Source organism: Streptopelia decaocto (genome assembly GCF_964273445.1).
Source record: "Streptopelia decaocto genome assembly, chromosome: 6".
NCBI classification, from domain to species: domain Eukaryota; kingdom Metazoa; phylum Chordata; class Aves; order Columbiformes; family Columbidae; genus Streptopelia; species Streptopelia decaocto.
Window position 1 is genome coordinate 1,365,138 of NC_138660.1, and position 18,145 is coordinate 1,383,282.

At 48.1% G+C, this 18,145-nt stretch overlaps 2 protein-coding genes across 4 annotated transcripts; both read right to left on the reverse strand.

Moving 5' to 3' along the window:
- Window positions 1-284: 284 nt before the first annotated feature.
- Window positions 285-5,284, reverse strand: LOC309441097 (protein C3orf33). The gene is made up of 5 exons (XM_082055508.1): window positions 5,162-5,284; window positions 5,026-5,085; window positions 2,800-2,953; window positions 1,860-2,020; window positions 285-1,194 (listed from the first exon to the last, which is right to left on the reverse strand). The coding sequence occupies exons 1-5, from the start codon at window positions 5,240-5,242 to the stop codon at window positions 928-930; spliced, it is 723 nt and encodes a 240-aa protein (XP_081911634.1). The 5' UTR covers window positions 5,243-5,284; the 3' UTR covers window positions 285-927.
- A 333-nt stretch (window positions 5,285-5,617) lies between these two features.
- Window positions 5,618-17,950, reverse strand: SLC33A1 (solute carrier family 33 member 1). Of its 3 annotated transcripts, XM_082055141.1 has the most exons (7): window positions 16,274-17,940; window positions 12,525-12,715; window positions 11,698-11,882; window positions 10,656-10,773; window positions 9,605-9,820; window positions 7,770-7,967; window positions 5,618-6,897 (listed from the first exon to the last, which is right to left on the reverse strand). In XM_082055141.1, the coding sequence occupies exons 1-6, from the start codon at window positions 17,025-17,027 to the stop codon at window positions 7,800-7,802; spliced, it is 1,632 nt and encodes a 543-aa protein (XP_081911267.1). In that variant the 5' UTR covers window positions 17,028-17,940; the 3' UTR covers window positions 5,618-6,897; window positions 7,770-7,799. The 3 variants fall into 3 exon arrangements, with proteins under 3 accessions (XP_081911267.1, XP_081911266.1, XP_081911268.1); XM_082055140.1 differs by lacking the exon at window positions 5,618-6,897 and having other exon boundaries at window positions 7,180-7,967; window positions 16,274-17,937; XM_082055142.1 differs by lacking the exons at window positions 5,618-6,897; window positions 9,605-9,820 and having other exon boundaries at window positions 7,180-7,967; window positions 16,274-17,950.
- Between the last annotated feature and the right edge of the window lie 195 nt (window positions 17,951-18,145).

Sequence of the window (18,145 nt, forward strand, 5' to 3'; positions counted from 1 at the left end):
GGAGCCAGGAACAGCGCTGAACAAGCACTGACTGTTATTCCTACCGGAGGAAAGAAGGAGCTCGAGATTCACAATTTTGCCCTGAAGTCCGCTGTACTATAACATAGCAACTAATAGTCAGGTAAGCAATGCTCAACTAGTAAGATTTTGGTTTTGTACCACACACTTCTCTAGAGTATTTAATTGGTAAGGAATCACAGAGAAAGAAAATCAGTAAAATACTGGGACTGTGGGAGGTTAAATAAAGGTTGAGTGCTTGGTATTGAAAAATGTGACAATGAACATAAGAAATTCAATCTTTATTCTGAGAACACTTACAAAATAAATAACAATAGAGTCTGATATACTTAACACATTTCAAAAATAAAGCGAGAATATAAGTTCTTAGTGCAGTGTGGTCCACCTTTCCAAATCTCATCTTAAAGTTTTATTTCAATCTGATTTTAGATATTTACGGAACCACCAGAAAAAAACAGCATCGGTTTTTCTTCTTCGAGTGAATGTTGTCTTCTAAAAATTTGGATTATTGACATATTAACTTATATTCTTTGATATACCAAGTGATACTTTTTCCAAGAAACTCTGGTTGTTATGACCTTATCGGCTTTTTAAGATCTGCCATAACAAATTACCTTCTATATGGGTAACAATGCAACCCATTACTCAAGATGAAAGATTTTTAAACCATAGATAATACGCAAAAGTAGCATAAGAATAGAAATCAAACAAAACGCTCGTCTATAAACACACACCACAAGCTTTATAAAGGTCTGAAATGGAGTTTTCTAATCCATGTAGTAACGACACACACCAGAGAAGCATTTAAATGTTACATTTAAATTATGGCACTGTTTTTCATCAAACTTCTACTGTCCACAAAGCACTTAACACAGGCAACCACCATTCCTCCAGACAAGCCTTTTTACCTTACACAGAGTTTCTTAACCAGCTCACAAACTGTTTCAGCATCTGTACAAATTTATTGCTGCTTATACGATCTCTAATTCTTTCCGAGTAACTTTCTTCTTTCCATATTCCCTTCTTTTTCTTCAAGGCCTTCAGCTCGGCGCGCAGGAGCCTCTTGTGCAGCCTCCAGTAGAGCCGGGACTCGTGGTGCAGCCCATCCACACGGGCTGCTCTGCCCAGCCCCTGCCGCAGGAGCTCTTCATTTAAGCACACGCTGAGAAATCGGCCCTATAAAAACACACAATAAATAGGCTACTCACAGAATCACAGAATGGACTGGGTTGGAAAAGCCCTCAGAGATCATCCAGTCCAACCCTTGGTCCAACTCTAGTCCGTTTACTAGATCATGGCACTAAGTGCCATGTCCAAGCTCAGTTTAAAACCCTCCAGGGCCGGTGAGTCCAGCACCTCCCTGGGCAGCCATTCCAATGCCTGACCACTCTCTCTGCACAGAATTGCTTTCTAACCTCCAGCCTAAATTTCCCCTGGCAGAGTTGAAGCCCATGGCCCCTTGTCCTATTGCTGATGCCTGGGAGAAGAGACCACGTCACCTTTAAGACGGTTTTACTTAGATACAGGCTTTACTTCTGAATTCAGTGTTAAAACTGAATACTAGTGCAAAACACTTGTGAGAGACATTTGATGGACTGAACAAGAGGCTGATGGGCACTGCACAGTATAGACTGGCACCGACAGAAAAATACACCCACGTCACCAATCAGCCTGCAAAACTGCTGGTCTTCCAATCAGATCTACAAATCCAACATTGAAAATCCACATCAAGATATATAAACTATAAATAATGACATTCTTTAAATGTACTGAGATAACTGAATCGCGCAACCACAGACTCAAAAGTGCAGACGAAAGGCAACTTCTGTCACTCTCTTTACCTTGTTTACTGAAACCAGGCACTCGAGCGCCTCGTCCTCCCTCCCGAGGAGCTGGAACCAGACGATCTGCGTGGGCCGGAGGTGCCGCTGCAGCCAGCCCAGGGCGCCGGGCGCCAGCTGCACCCCCGCCAGCCGCACCAGCAGCAGCCCCGGGCCCTGCCCTGCGCACAGAGCCGCGTTAGGAGCACAGCACCCCCACACACCCCCTCAGCTCTTCTGAATGACTTTATTGCCATTGACTTAAAAAAAACACCCATTTGAGCTCCCCAAAGCACTTCCTTGCAAATAAGACTTTGGTCTCACCTCTCCAGTAAAATAAATGTAATTCAAGATTGCACAAGTGGTTTCAGCTCGTTTGTTTCATTTTGCATACAAATAGAACTACTTTCGTTAGCAGTCACTATTATTTTCTCTGAAGGGGCAGAAGCAACAGGTGAGGTATTTGCAAAGCAAGTGTGTGACTCGGCTTCTGCCAAGTCTCAGAAAGACTGTCCGTGTGTAGGGGTTTCTATAGGGCTGTGTATAGGGGTTTCTATAGGGCTGTGTATAGGGGTTTCTATAGGGCTGTGTATAGGGGTTTCTATAGGGCTGTGTATAGGGGTTTGTATATGTAGCTGCCAGATCCTCATCCACAAATAACCGCAAGTCCCAATAGCATTTGTGTCAGGAAGGAGATGAGCCATGCAAGCAAGCCAACTGCCTGAGTGGAGGCTTTGCTGTCGGAAAAACACAATGATAATGACACTAATTAACACAAATAGTACATTGGGAAGCTCTTTTTACAGGTCTCCTTCCAGCCCTGCATTCCCCAGTCTCCCACCTGTAAAATGCGGAAAGCCCACAAGGCAGAGCCAGAACTGCACCGTCCCTTTCTCCCTCTGCAGACACACCAAGGACATCATTTCATCCCTGCCCTCATTCCTCGTGTTCTTTTACTCACACCTTCTCTGCAGCGATGTAAAGAAAGGAACACTAATGGGGACGTGCTCCACTTCCAGGCCTTTCTCGGTGACGTGGTGTAACTTGCCCCGCAATTTCACGTTCTTTTCTACAAACGCCGCGGGTATATCCGAAGCACTTGTAAACTTGGTTGTCTATTGATGGGAAGAAGAGCAAGACAAAGTTTAACAAAAAATGTGGAGCAGTTACGACCACATTAAATCCAACTTCTTAAAACAGTTTGGCAAATTACAGATCTATTATTAGACAGTAAGGGCAAGTATATATATATATATAATAGCGACCAGCTGCAGAAGCCATTATGTGCCAGCCTTGCCAGAACCTTTGTGATGCTCCCTGTTTTACAGGACTTGCGGCGTTAGGGGTGGGCATAAAGCAAGGTTTAGAGGAAGAACAGAACGGCCATTTTTTGAATGGTGCACATTGAAGTTCCCTTAATTCCCACGAAAAGAGCGTTTAAGCAGCGGCTGGAAGGGCTGGAAGGGCTGGAAGCGGCTGAATGATGCTGGAAGGGGGGAGAGGAAGCTGAGACGTGGGTCAAGTCGCCGGCACAGAACAGACCCAAAGCACAGGCAGAGCAGGGAGGACGGCAACTACTTGGGTACGGCAGTCAAAGAGGAGAGGGGCAATAGCAGGGGCACACCTTTGAAGAGATCACAAGGAGATTAGATTTGATGCCGGAGCTGTCGATGAACGGCAGGATTCAAAGGGACAGTTAGGTGGTCATTCAGGAAAACCGAGCTTAGCGGGAGCCGAGACTCGGGCCGCGGCAGCAGCCCCTGGTTGGGCTGGAGGAGCAGGACGGGCACGGGTGGGACACCCTCTGAATTCAGACCCCCATTTCCAGGGGGCTCGCTGCGAGGAGCTGTTTGCAGAACACTGACCCGCACAGCTGTGAGAAGCACCGAGCTGCCGATGTACGACTGCTGGGAGACACCGGCCCCCGCGCAAACAACCCAAAACACCAAGACTAAACTCGAGGATCTTTCTGTGTGATGTTATTTACTCAGGAAACCTTCCCGTGTGCGATCCGCGAGGCGTCCTGCGAGGAACGCAGGAATTCAGGCCCTCGCGGGCAGAACGCGTCAAGGTTTTTACGAACAGAAATTGTTCGAGTCTGATTGCACTCGCACTGGAAGCTCCAACAGCCTCATTAACGCATTCACAAGCCCTTGGCTTTAAAAACACCAAAACAAACACCTCCTCCCCAAAACAAACAGAAAAAAAATATTCTGATGACATTTGGTAATATTTTTAAGTAAAAACTTTACACAAATATTCTCCCATAGCAAAGTGCATTTGGAATTGTGCAGAGGGAAGCTCGGAGGAACTATTGTTGTTTAAGCAGCTGGAAGAACACGGCAGAATGGGTCTGAGACGCAGCTTTGGCTGGAGCTGGCGGTGACACCTCAGTACAGGGCACAAACTGGTCATTTCAACAAGTGAATGAAAATTTATGGTCCTGCTTAAAAATATTTGAAAAAGCAATTCTGTTCATGGAAGTAGGGAGAGAATATCACAGGATCCCAGAGTGTCAGGGGCTGGAAGGGCCCTGGAAAGCTCATCCAGTGCAATCCCCCCGTGGAGCAGGAACACCCAGCTGAGGTTACACAGGAAGGTGTCCAGGCGGGTTGGAATGTCTGCACAGAAGGAGACTCCACAACCCCCTGGGCAGCCTGGGCCAGGCTCTGCCACCCTCACTGGGAAGAAGTTTAATCTCCTATTTAAATGGAACCTCCTGTGTTCCAGTTTGCACCCATTGCCCCTTGTCCTGTCACTGGTTGCCACCAGAAGAGCCTGGCTCCATCCTCCTGACACTCCCCCTTTCCATATTGATCCCATGAATGAGTCCCCCCTCAGTCTCCTCTTGTCCAGCTCCAGAGCCCCAGCTCCCTCAGCCTTTCCTCACACGGGAGATGCTCCACTCCCTGCAGCATCTTGGTGGCTGCGCTGGACTCTCTCCAGCAGCTGTGAGATGTGAGGGAACCACCTCACATCAATATCAGTTTTACTGGGACTAGAGGTGTGAGCCAGTTTGGGATGTACAGCAGAGCACGAAGCGCTCGGGAGCCGGGGATGCAGAACAGGCTTAGAAACAGGGTTAGAAAACAACCCAGAGCGAGGAAGGGCGCTCGGTCCGGGCCGCGGAGACGCCGCCCGAGCGGGGACACCGAGACCCGCCCGGCCCGCCCGCACCCGCACTCACCATGCGGACACTCCGGGCCAGCACCAGCACCGCGGCCACCGCCAGCGCGCTGCTCAGGCTCTGCGGGCAGAGAGAGGCGCTCAGCGGGGCCGGGGGGCTCCGCCGCGCCCCCGGCCCCGCTCCCCCGGCCCCTCACCCGCAGCAGGCTCAGGTGCGCGTCCGCCCACTCCGAGAGCCGCGCCAGGCCCTCGGCCGCCCCGCCGCGCCGCTCCGCCATGGCCGCCGCTGCTCCGCCCGCGGGAGGGACGGGGCGGGGACACGGGAAGAGGGGCGGGGACACGGGAAGAGGGGCGGGGACACGGGAAGAGGGGCGGGGACACGGGAAGCGGGGCCGGGCGGGCGGAACCGGCCCGGGGGAGCGGGTTGGCGGCTCGGCCCCAGCAGGCGGTTGTAATGAACTTCCAACCCCAAGCACGGTAACGCTCGGACAACTTCAGAGCCAGACCCTGGCAACGGCCGGGAGCGGCGCCCGGTGCCCTCCTCGGTCCGGTGTACCTTAAACAGAACATGAACTGTCAGAGCTGTCAGACAGGTCCTCCATGGCACCGCGGGGAACTATTTTAAGAGAAAAAAACAACTCTGGAACTCTGTATTCATCATCATTTATTCTTTTCCCTAGCAAATATTTGTAATTCGTCACCGAACGGCTCAAGCCAATTGTTTCCCTGGGCAGAATCACATGCCCGCCTGTGCGATGCTCCCATGTGGTCTTTAAATTAATACATGCACCGTAAGAACATAACCAGACAGTGGTATAGAACCGCATTGCTGTTTACACAAGGCTTCTGTGTCAAGCCACTTCCGGGTGGTACATAAGACAATAACAGTCACAACTTGGGATTTCAGGAAAAGCACGGATTTAGTCGGCAATTTAGAATCCAAGGCAACAAATCCAACACATATTAAAAAACCCAACCACCCAACCAACCAAAATAAGGTTCAAATTAAACCAATTCTTAAATTATCGGCTAAGAGGTGGGGAGAAGATGTGGTTCAAGTAAGCGGCCCTTGCTCCAGCAAAGCCACAGAACTGAGGTGCCTCATACACTGTTAGTGGTGAGGAGTGAAAGGTGCATCCACCTTCAGCTACAGATCTCTGAGATATTCTGACATTCTTTTTGTGCTTAAGCAGAGGTGAAACTTGAAGACTTTTAGTCTGGGGACTAAACACAATGTGCTTTTCTTTAGGCTTGACTGATTCTGCTGTACTTGAAACAAGCGGTGTGAACGTGCCGTGGCTGGACGGCAGATCTGCAGCTCAGGGCTCGGGTTTCCACAGCCCTCACGGTGTCACACAGAGGAACGGGCGCCAATGCCAGCTGGTCACACTGTCCCCTTCTGGACACCTCCTGGCTCCTCGTGTCACACAGACACTGTGTACACACCCGTAAGTCCCCTCCCCTCACTCAAAAGCTGGTATCAATTGACTTCTTTCCTGAAACACACAGGAACAAAAGATCCACACAGCCCTGGAGTTTGGGTCACCAAGCTGAGGACGCAGCGCTTCAAATATCGATAAGGCAAGAAGCACAGAACGGAAAAGGAAATCACGTACCTTTCAAAGGTATTTTAATAGTTTTCTCTTTTAATATTGATGTACCGTATACATCCAGCAACGTGCGAGAGCCCCTCTCCAGGCGTACAGGCCGCGCGCTGTACGTCACTAAGGCACTCGGGGGAAGTCGTTTCTGATAAACGCAACGGGAACGTTTCAACGACACAGCATCAGTGACAAGCTCCTGGAGCAGCTCTACCGCAGCACTGACCTTGATTTACGTGGCAGCAAGTCGTACACGGGCTCACTGGGAATTTGGCAAGTTTGTCGTCACCGAATCACTTCCAAAGGCACTGGTCATTTTTGCTTATCCCTAGCTGGGAACAGACGCATTTTTTCTACTGATTTTGAAACGGAATATTCAAATTTTAGTGACATAGAGGAACCAACGCTATCGATTCGTTCCCTCAAACAGCAACCGCTGTCCGCAGGCCCGCACGCCCTCTCCCTCACGCGCCAGTTTACACCTTCGGGGCTCAAGGCTTAGAGTATTGTGCGTTACTCTGAAGTCCTACCTTACAGCAATTTTTCATCAGGAAAGTACTTTGAATGTAAATCAAAATGCTTTGAAGCAGCAGAAATAAATTAAACAAATGTAATTTGTTTATAAAAATATTTTCTTATAAATCTTTAAAGCTTATAAAAGCCAGAAAATACATTTAAAAGAATCTCTGAAACATTTCATCCTTTGAGATGCGGTTACAGTTCATACAGTGAGAAGAAACAAAGCCCAGAGACATTTAACATTTCTCTTCCCACAAGGAGTTCCATAGTACAACACGCTCAACCTACCCGGCAAATGCCTTTGCCATCCTTCCCCGGGCCGGCTCCGCGCGCCACAGCCGCTCTGCCTGAAAACAAAGAGCTGCAGCTCGGCTGACGCGGCTGCTGCTCACACAGACATGGCACAAGGAGCTTCTCCACAGTTACCATGTGGAAATTCAGACGTCGGTTACACCAGCAACCACGACTCCGAAACCAGAGCTCGGGGATATGTATGCAGTACATAGGTGCTTTTTTTTAACAATTACTTTCTGAACCGACATTTCCATACGGGGAGGGGAAGTGGTATCACATTCAAACATACCACGTCTCAGCCATCCTGTTTTTCAGTGGTGTGCCATTTAAAAATACCTAGATTCCTGCTTATTGATTATGGGATATGTCTTTGTAATAGAACTAAAATGACCTTGCTAGTCCCTCCAGTATTTCGGCTGTGTCAGTTGGTCCTCTTGCACTTCCAGGAAGACTGTCCTTCGTCCTGCAGCTTCTTCAGTTTTGGCCCAAGGAGGAACCACCAGCCAAACCCCAGAATGACGCAGACGACGGACTCCACGTAGTAACCGTCCAAGGTAGTAACGCAGGAACCACCAGCTTTTGTGCAGAGCTGAAACACAGGAGCACAAGTTGATGCCTTAAGTATTCCCCGGGAGATACAGACTTTTAGAAACTAGGCATTAAATATCCACTATTTTTTTTTACTTGCTCTTTGTTATGGCTAAATATATTTGTTTAATCATCCTTGTTTCTTGCAGAGATAGTAGGAGAGGCTTTCAAGTGCACCATTGGCATGAAAAGCAGCAAAACTGTTATAAAACAGTAAATGGAGCATATTGGCCCAAGGGACTAACTCAAGAACACACAAACCGTCCGGCTGTCTCAGGCTGCCCTGAAACTGCAGGCACTGCTCTTAACCTCATCAAGATTTATTTTCCCCCAGCCATCCAAATGACTTCTTTACGAATAACCTTGCATCTCACTTCACTGGACAGTATAAAATGCTGCATATTGCTCAGAAAAAAAAACATGCCCAGGATGTTTAATTGCAGAACTGGAAGACAGAAACTCCAGCGCTTAAAGGGTACGTGTGTAGCATATGATAAGTTTCTGCTATTGTTCAGCTTTCAACCCTGCGATAATCCGAGGATAAATCAGTCCTTTGAGTGAGGTTCTGCCAGCGTTTTCATCACTCTGAGACATGTCAAGATCAGATTAGGAATGAGGAGGGAGTGGTGGTGGAACGTGACCAACTGGGAAGATGCGAAGAAAGATCAGAGGGGTGAGGTGGAGGAGGAGAGGCTCGAATTCAGCAGAGGCCGGGCACAGGCAGCCCAGCAGTGCAGCCCAGCGAGAGACGGGCAGGAGACGCGCACACTGCGGAAAACTGCAGCTCCCGTTCAAACAAGGCATGTTTGACTCCTAGAACACTTGGTTCATTTAGAGAACCTGCACATCCCAAAGAGTCCTGGCATCCAAGTGTGAAATAAATCTCAGTCATGAGTGCAGGAAAGCAAAACAAACCACCAAAAACCAACCACAAGCCCAGAAGTCCCCCAAACATTTCCACCCTCCCAAACAGACAGGGTAAAATTTCGCATTTGCTCATGAGCAGGTGAATTTGAAACCCTGCTTTCCAGGCAGGTTTGCGTCCCGTTGCTTGATCTGCGTGCAGCAGCACAGCGAGTTCTTTGTTCTCCTCCGCAGGGCTGCCCAGAGCTGGAGGGCGGCCAGTCCCACCGCTCCATCCCGCGCGGAGCGTGAAGATCAAAGACAGAAAAGCACCATCACGGGAGAAGGTATCGAGGTGTCCAGATGGGAAACCTCCAGAAAGACAGAAGGAACAAAAACCTACCACAAAACTAAAGGGACGTGGGGGACAGCCAGCCTGCCAAGAATGGAGTGTCTAATGACACAACTCTCAGCTCAGCAAGGTTTGCTCTCGAAAACGTAACGCCAGGCTCCTTGCACCGCAGAGAATGAGGCACCGATCTAGTGCTTCTAACACCAGCTTTTCATCCCACCCAGAAAGAAATGGACAACTACTCTCCAGCTGCAAATCTTTGGTAAGATGTTAGTTATTAAGAGTGTACAGATGAAAACATTTAATTTTATCAGACAGGAGAATGAGCTCCATCAGTGGAAATCTTTACGCATACACTATGCACTATGGTGGTTTCCAAAGGTGAAAAAATACTAACAGAAGCAATTTCATCAGGTAAGAAGGGAACAGCCTCCAAAACTTACTTCTGCAGCCGCCGCAGTCCCGCAGGTCTGCTCCTGCGCCCCCGCGCACTCCTTCACCGTCAGCGGGTCCACAAGCCAGAGTGCCACAGTGGAAGGCCAGTTCCCCCCCAGGTTCGACACCGTGTTTAGGAGCGTCATGTAGGTCCCTCCGATCAGCGGGTCGCTGACTTTGGCGTTGAAAGCCATTATTGCAACATACATGCTATACAGCGTGATCTACAGCAGGTAAGAAAGCCCACGGCACAGTAAGGTCTCCCCAGTTACAGACAAGGGCAACATAAAAACTGTTCTGGGAAATGACTTGAAGTTAGCAACACTGACTGAAAAGTAACCCAGCAGCTGAAAACAGGACAAGAGAGCAACGACGCCTGCAGCGCGGCTCTGCTCACCCCGAGGAGTGGCCGCGCTGCGTGTCTGGGGCGGCGCTGAACGGAGCCAGCGGCACGGGCACCGCAATGACTCAGGGTAGCACACTGACAAACCATAAAGCCAGCTCAAACTGCATATAAAAATAACACTTTCATGCTTTAAATCAACTCTTCAGGGACTGTATACATTTTAGTTCTGATTCAAAGCCCAGTTTCTATCAGACGTCTGTTTTCCAGGCCTTTGGATCAGATCTGTTATGACGTTCTTCCAAAAATCAATGAAGTATTTTTTCTAGGGCCAGGATCACATCACTTTATGGATCTACACAATGAGCAGGATCATCATGGTGGGTAGGAAACCCAGCATGCTGGGATTTCTCCTGCTCTGTCACGACTTTGAGCTTCTGGGTTTGGGGGAAAATAAAATAAATCTGGGAAACAACCCCAGATCTGGTGAAGTAAAAGTAACTCCACAGAAAATGTCCAGTGGTGCGCAGGGAAGAAGGAGAAATAATATTGGCAAGAGTATCAGAAGTAAACACAGCTGCACGGCACAACAGGTCAGACCCAGAGGAATTCTGCTGTAACTAAGGTCAAAAGCAGATAACGGCATTTACAGTCCTCTGGGTGAGCGATATGAAACACCCCGGCACGTCCCCTTCCCTTCCCACACACAGCGTTACCTGATGTAAAGCATAACTCAGCAGTACTACAACATAGTAGTAGACAGGAAATCCTCCTTCGTGTTTTACTTTAGGAGTCCACCACACCAGAAAAGCAAATTCCAGACCGAGTAGTAATCTGCAGGAATAAGAAAGATAATTCATAACTCAAGTAATTCTTTCCATGTGTTTCCTTAATACAAAGCAACTATTGAACATTTACACATACAGAATACATTAAAATAATTTATGTCTACATAGTTAAAACTATATCTATCTTAGAATTATATATTAAATATTTGGCAAGCACTGAAATGGAAAACTTTTTATACCTAGACAATTCTGTAATTCTGCCTTCCATAGAAACACCATTTGCTGCCAGATCTCCTACACCAGCTTTCCTCCCATCCCTTCACACAGAAAGCTATTTTTGTACAAACAAACACACAAGATATCCAACCAAATTCAGCTGGAGCAAGATCTACCTGGTTTTTATTTTACAAAAACATACCTAGTTGCTTAAGAATATGTTACAGTAACAGGCACGTTACATGACTCACTGAGTAACAGCATTAGGTATTTTGCTGGATTCATTAGTTTTACAACTCCATAAGCAAACTCCTGTATCAAACACAACATGGAAATGAAACGTCTCCTTGTCTGCACCAGCCTGACTCAGCTTCTTTCACTCTCCGTTGCTTGGCAAAGCAGATGCACCAAGCGACTTCTCAGCGCGTTCTGCCTCTCTGACATCGGGTATTTTACACCTCATCTTACAGATCCAGCCAGAGCGACTCATGAGTACGGAACTGAACAAGAGCAGGAGACTGCTGCTCCAGCGCTGTTCTAGATGCATCTTCAAAACCCCTCGTGTTCTGCTTTCTTACATGTGATACTACATGAATCATCTTCAAGGCACAAGTCACAGAGATTTCAACGGACTGTGAGAATTCGGACACACTTTCTTGTATGTGGAACTTAGAGAGTTACATAAGAAATCCTACACTTGAGCTGAATATGCAAATTACTACGCTTCTATAAAATGCAATTGGTTTGGTTTTACCTGAAAGGCATAGCTTTGTAAAATGTGTTCAGTGGCTGGGGGCCTGCAGTGTATCTGCTGATAATCAGAGGCAATATGATCTGTAGGGGAACCATTGGAACTGCCAGCAGAGCCAAGTGCTCTTTCGGGACTCCCTCTTCCACCAGTTTGAGTCCCGTTACAGCATCTGCTGCTGAAAATCCAACCTGCAACGGAAGATACACAAAATAAACTGAGGAAAGCAGAGGTAGCCTGGCTAGAAATTCAGCTTATTCAGTAATGTGATAGAGTACAAGTCACTTCTGTTTCTGACTTGATTTCCGAGTGAGTTCTGAGACATGTTCTACACTTGCACCCTCTTACTGTCATCAGTGTCAAAACTATACCAAGAACATGAAACGGAGCAATGACTTTCATGCCCATGCCCTAATTGCTGTTGGTATCCTTGACAGCCAACCAGAAGCTGTGGAAACCTGGTTTATACAGAGCTGCAGATTCTGGGAATAACATTTAGGTTAAAAGAAACATTTTCTGTCCTTCTCAGACTATAGGAACAGCCCAGCTGTTTAAAAATGTTTAAAAACAAATTACTATAATACTGGATTGCAATCAAACTGCTCTTTAATGCTTGTGTAAACACTGAGAAAAGCTCAAACAAACGTTCTCTGTTGTACAGCCCTGCTTGGCACAATGCTATAAGCAATTCTGTTTTGCATTTCATGTGAAAATTCAGAACTCTGATAACAACCACCAGCAAAACTAAGAAATAAGTTACATCACAGGGCCTCAGCGACCTTCCAGACTCCAATACCATCAGCATCTAACAATTCATAGATGTATTTACTTACTTTTGCTGTGAGGATCAAGAGGCAGAAAGTAAGAACTGCCGGCATCTTGATTATTGAGAATAGCAGCCTGTATGTGTCAGTGATGCCTTTTGTTTCTTCTTTTGTTGGTGTTAGTTCCTTGTTTTCCTTTTTCAAAAGGGCAACCAGTGTAGTGGTAATTAAAAAGACAGCTCCCCAGAAAAACAGGAAATCTGGTGGGGAAAGAAACAAACAAACCATCCACATCATCATCAACACTTCGTTAACAACTCACTGAGTATTGAAAATGCAGTTAGTTTGCAAAAATATAAATCTAATAATCAAAATTGGATAAAAACATTACTCATTGACCCTCCTAGAAACAACCCAGAAAAGCAAAGCACAAACACACGGCTACATGCAGTAGCTGACACAGCTTTTGCCTCTGTCACCGTGTTTGCTGGCGATCCAAGACAGCACAGCCGCAGCAAACCGGGTCACTGCCCTGGTGGTCTGTGCATTATTAACCACAGCCAGCGTGTTGGAGGAGAAAGAAATAGAAACAAGAATGTTGAAGGATCACAAATACAATCACCAAAAGCTGATCAAGGAGGAAAAAACACATTTAATAGCTACAGGAAAGGGAAAAAACTTCTGAGGAAGGAGTCATTCACAAGTCTGAGTTGATTTACTGTGTGTTCATGCAATTATTCTGTGCCTCCATTCTATACTTCCTATAGAATACCATCAGAAGGAAATAAAGATTTTATTTAAGAGTGTAAAGATATCATGATGAAAGTTCTTACACAGGTGGCAAGTAGAGAGTCACCCAGACAGGTCTGGTTGAAGCGGCTGTTATACACTTGCTAACTGTAAAGGGCTCTATTTTAAGCAGATATAATATTTGCTAAATTACGGATTTGAAGGCAGCAACAGTAAAAACACACCAGTGTTTTAAGGCAAGTAGTTTTTGAGTCAGCAAATGGATTAATCTAAAATAATCCTATCCTCTCGTAAAGGGACAAAAAAGAACTCAGTCACAGGCAGAGGGGACGACAGACGCAGCCTTTTATCTTCCTGGTCACGAGCAACTCCCGAAGCCTCACGAGGAGCCGAGAGTCAGCAGCGAGGGCTGGGGAAAGGGCAGAGACAGTGCAAAGGTCTGGGCAATAATTACCTGCTGTTTATGCACAGGAATAGAAAAGCACAACAGGCATGGAAGAAAACATGGAAAGACTGCTTTACTATATCCCAGCATTCTCGGTGTAAAAGAAAGCAGTTTCTTTTCCCTTCTCTAAAGAAAAGGAGAGAAGATCTCATAACCCAGGGGTGTCAAACTCATTCTCACCAGGGGCCACATCAGCCTCGCAGTTGCCTTCAAAGGGCTGAAAGTAATTTTAGGACTGTATAAAAGTAGGAGTAGTTACTATACAGTCCTAAAAATCCTGTCATAATTGATGCTGTCAGATTGCTCTCTCATCTATTAAAAAAAAATACCCTGAACATATAGTTGTAAGTAAAAGATGAGTCATGCTAATCACAGCTACTGTCTACAAGAGACATACAGGAGTGGACTCTAATAATAGCACTAAAGTGTTATAATCACAGTGAAAGAACTACAGTGTAAGGATGGGAATAGAAATAGCTCTGAACATCATCCCATGAACGTTCCAGCCTCTCCGCTGCAACGCAGCAACAGCTGCACTAGCAAAAAATTAAAATAAAAGAAAATGGCAGCCATACAGTCCACTAACAGACTACACGCAAAAGAACTTTAAAGTTGTAGTTTACACAAGGAATTTCTAGCATAAAGCTTCCAGTGCTGCCTGGCCACATCCCTATTTTGTCTCTGCCTCTACAATATTACCAGTAAAACAAGCCACTGTACTGGAGCAAAGTGAGCTTTTGAACTAGACCAGGGACTGACCAGGCTGGACAATAACCAGGGCCGAGGGGTGCGTGCAGGGCCAGCTGTTTTGTCGCAGCAGCTTTAAGTAATTCTAAAGCCACACATCTTTTCCCAGGGAAAAGGGCGCTCCATGTCTCAGCTACCTGGAAGGGGCTGTTGCTTTTGCTTCTCCACAACTTGAAGCTGACTTGGGATCGTGGAGCGCTGACCTGCTCTCTGCCTGGCATCGCACTCTGCCTACAACAAACGCCCTCGGAGAGCCACCCTGGCTCGCCAGGAGCCCCGTTAAAAGCAGCACCAGGAGCAGAGAGCAGCCCTCCTGGTTTCCGTGAGCTGCTTCACAGGACTGCCGCTCTGCAGCTGCCTCTGGAGAAACGCGGACACAGCAAATCATGGCACACAGCCACGGGAACAAGGGAACGACACTTCTTGCAGCCAGTTTTGCCACCCAAAGAAACACATTCTGCAACTACAGTGTGGGGGGATTTGCTTTTCTTCCTCCTTTTCTTCCTCCACCAGGTTAGCGCTCCAGGACAAGTCAAACAGGCTGTGGTGGTATTTCTGATAGCTGTTTGTTTTGGTTTCCTTTTTTCCCCCCCAAACCAGCACTTTTGTAATAGTAACAAATCCATTCATACAAACAGTACTGAGAAAAACAAAACAAATCAAGACAACGAAACACCTGGACATCAGAGGTAATTACAGACAAACTAAGCTCTCTTAACTACACCAGTGACTTGCAAGTTGCATCAGCAGTAGGAGACGTCAGCCTGCTGCAGGAGCGAGAGGGAAGAGACAGCAGCACTGAGGAACTGCACAGCAAGGGAAACAAAGGAAAGCAGCAACCCAGAAGAGTCACTGTGAGCACTACTCTATGCTTGGTGACATGTAGACCAGACATAGGGTTATCAATCATAAGGAAAGAGGAAGATCAGTTAGCAATTGCAATAGTTGCACAGACAAAATAAGTACAGCAGTCTTGGAAACTGATATCCTGACTAATCAATAAGATAGACAGAGGATAGAAAGCAAAAACTCGTCTTTAGCCAACAATTCACCTCAGTTTTGGCATACCTTTCTCTTACAGGCAGAGCACTCACTGTAAGAGAGGCAAAAGAAACTAAACCCATGAGAATTTCCTCTTCATTGCTTGCCATGGTCACTCTGACACTGCAGTCACAAGAGGTGCCAGTTTTTCTTGTCCTCCCATAAGCTGAGCTGGCTAAACTCAACCTTGCAAGTAAAATGTGTATTTTAAGCATCTTCTATGTCATACCCCTAACAGCAACCACCTCTAAAACCCTTCTGAAAATGAAAACCCAAACAACCCAAAGCCCACCAAGCAGATGATATCCCTACACTAACAGCTAGTTATGGTTAGATTACCAGACCCCATTTAATTCATTAGGGAGAAAACAAAATCCCCCTTAATTTACTAAAATAAGTCCTTCATGGTCAACACTGAACAGTTGTTATTTCTGTGAACAATATCATCTTGGAAGGGTATTTCTTTTTAATTTCCCCTTTCCTTCCTCATGGAAAGAGATGCTCTTAAAAGGCCTCCTTAAAAGGAGGCAAAGCTTTTGGTTGGTTTGTTTTTTTTTAAACAATAATCTAGCCATGGTCATTAAACCAGGGGAAAAAACATTGTCTCCAAAGTGCTTAGCTCAGCCAAGATAATGCCAAGACAGGTTTCCCACACTCTTAAACCTGGAGCAGGCTGGCAGTTCAGTCCATGCAGCAATGGATTCCACCAGCCTCCTGGCGGGCTCTGCCTTCTCATGGGCAAAGGACAAAGCCAACCTGCTCAGTTCACAGCGCCAAACCATTAACTGAACTTTGGTCCAGGCTGAGGGAAGAACCATCCCCATCCCAGCAGTACCTGAAAGGGTCACGATGCCCTGGGGCTGGGGCTGGAACCGCAGGTACTTGTTGCAGAAGGAGGCCGACTCCAGGGCCAGGAAGAGGACATTGCCCAGGAAGTACCCGGCGGTCTGGCCCACAGAGTTGCAGGTGGAGGCGTAACCCACGTTCTCCCTGGACAGCATGGTCAGGGCCCAGCCGTCCACTGCGATGTCCTGTGTGGCCGCCAGGAACTCGAAGAGGAAGAAAGTCACGGTGAGGGCCACCACGTCGGGGGCCCGGCTCTCCCCGTCGCCCAGCAGCACGTCCACCTGGGTGGACATGTAGATCATGAAGAGCCCCAGCACGTACTGCGTGGGGACCAGCCAGGACTTGCGGCGGCCGAAGCCCCGCAGGTAGACGGCGTCCACCAAAGGGGCCCAGAGCAGCTTGAGGCTGAAGGGCCAGAACACGAAGCTGAAGAAGGCCTGGTCGGTGTAGCTGGCGCTCTTGCTCTGCAGGATGAGGGGCACGCTGCCCGCCAGCCCCAGCGGGATGCCCTGCAGCACGTACAGCACCAGCAGCAGCAGGATGCTGCCCAGCTCCGCCCGGCACCCCCGCGCTCCCCGCACGCCCGCCTCCGGCGGCAGCAGCGCCTCGGCCTCCCCGCCCGGCAGCCCGTCCCCGCAGAGCGCCAGGCCGGGAGGCGCCTCGCTCCTCACGTCCAAGTAGTGGTGGTGGCTCGCAGCCCGGCGCTGCCGGCCGCCCTCCTGGGCCACGATGGCGGGCGACATGGCGGCGGTGGTGATGGTGGCGGCCCAGGGGCGGGGGCGGCCCGGGGGCCCAGGCGGGAGCGGCGCCGCCGCTGAGGAGACTCCGCACGCCGGCCCGGCCGCCACCAACCGCCTACGCCCCGCCCCTTCCGGGCACGCGGGCGCTAGCGGCAGGCGTGGCTGCACCTCATTGGTGCGCCGCGGAGACACGTCACAGGGCCGCCCCGCTGGTGAGGTGGCGCCGTGAGCGGCCGCGGGTTCGGATCCCGGGTGCGGCGGAGCCCTGGCCGTGCTGGCCCCCGCGGTGGAGGGGGAGCTGCCGGGCGTTCCGGAGCCGCCCCAGCGGTGTTTGGGCTCTTGGCAACGCTCCTGGTGCTTTCAGTCTTTCTTCAGCGAACGTACACCCGCCACGGGCTGGGGAATGGCTGTGTTAAATAAACGGTAAATAGATCAATAATAAAAATTAGTTGCCATTTTTTTTTCTTTTTGGCTCTCCCGTACTAACAAATAAGAATCAGTAGGAACCAGGGGAAGTAAAAGTTACTTTTCCCCCACTCTTCCTAGTCATTAGCACTATTATGTGATAACTAGACCGTCAGAAACTCTTTGTGTGTCCTTTTGCTTCTGCTTTTAATGCTTGCAGAATTTTTTTAATGCTTAAAATAACTTTTTTTTTTTTTTAAGCATTGAAAGACCCATCACAGCCATAACACAATTAAAACATTTACAACCGCACACTACTATTGTCCTTAGGATAAAGTTGTTTGAAATCTGAGAGTGGAACTAGATACTAGGTTGCAATTTCATAAGTAACTTGAGTGTTTGTACTCACACCTTTCCCCATTTCCTTCTCTTTTCACACGAAAAGACCAATTAAAAGTTCAGAGAAGCGTTTCCAAAACGTGTTGGGGACATTGTCAGGAAAGCTTCATGGACGTAGTTACCTTCCTCTGTGTTTCTTAAGAAATCCCACCTGAGCAGGGACAGATGCGCTTCACACCACCCAACACCGACAGAGCGGAAAACGCTTATGGAATTCTGAAGTGTCCGTTTCTGCCTCCATTTGCACCCAGGCGGCTCGGGGGTGCGGTACGGCAGCCCGGCTGTGCTGAGGGGCGGCGCGGGGCTCCCGGTGCGCA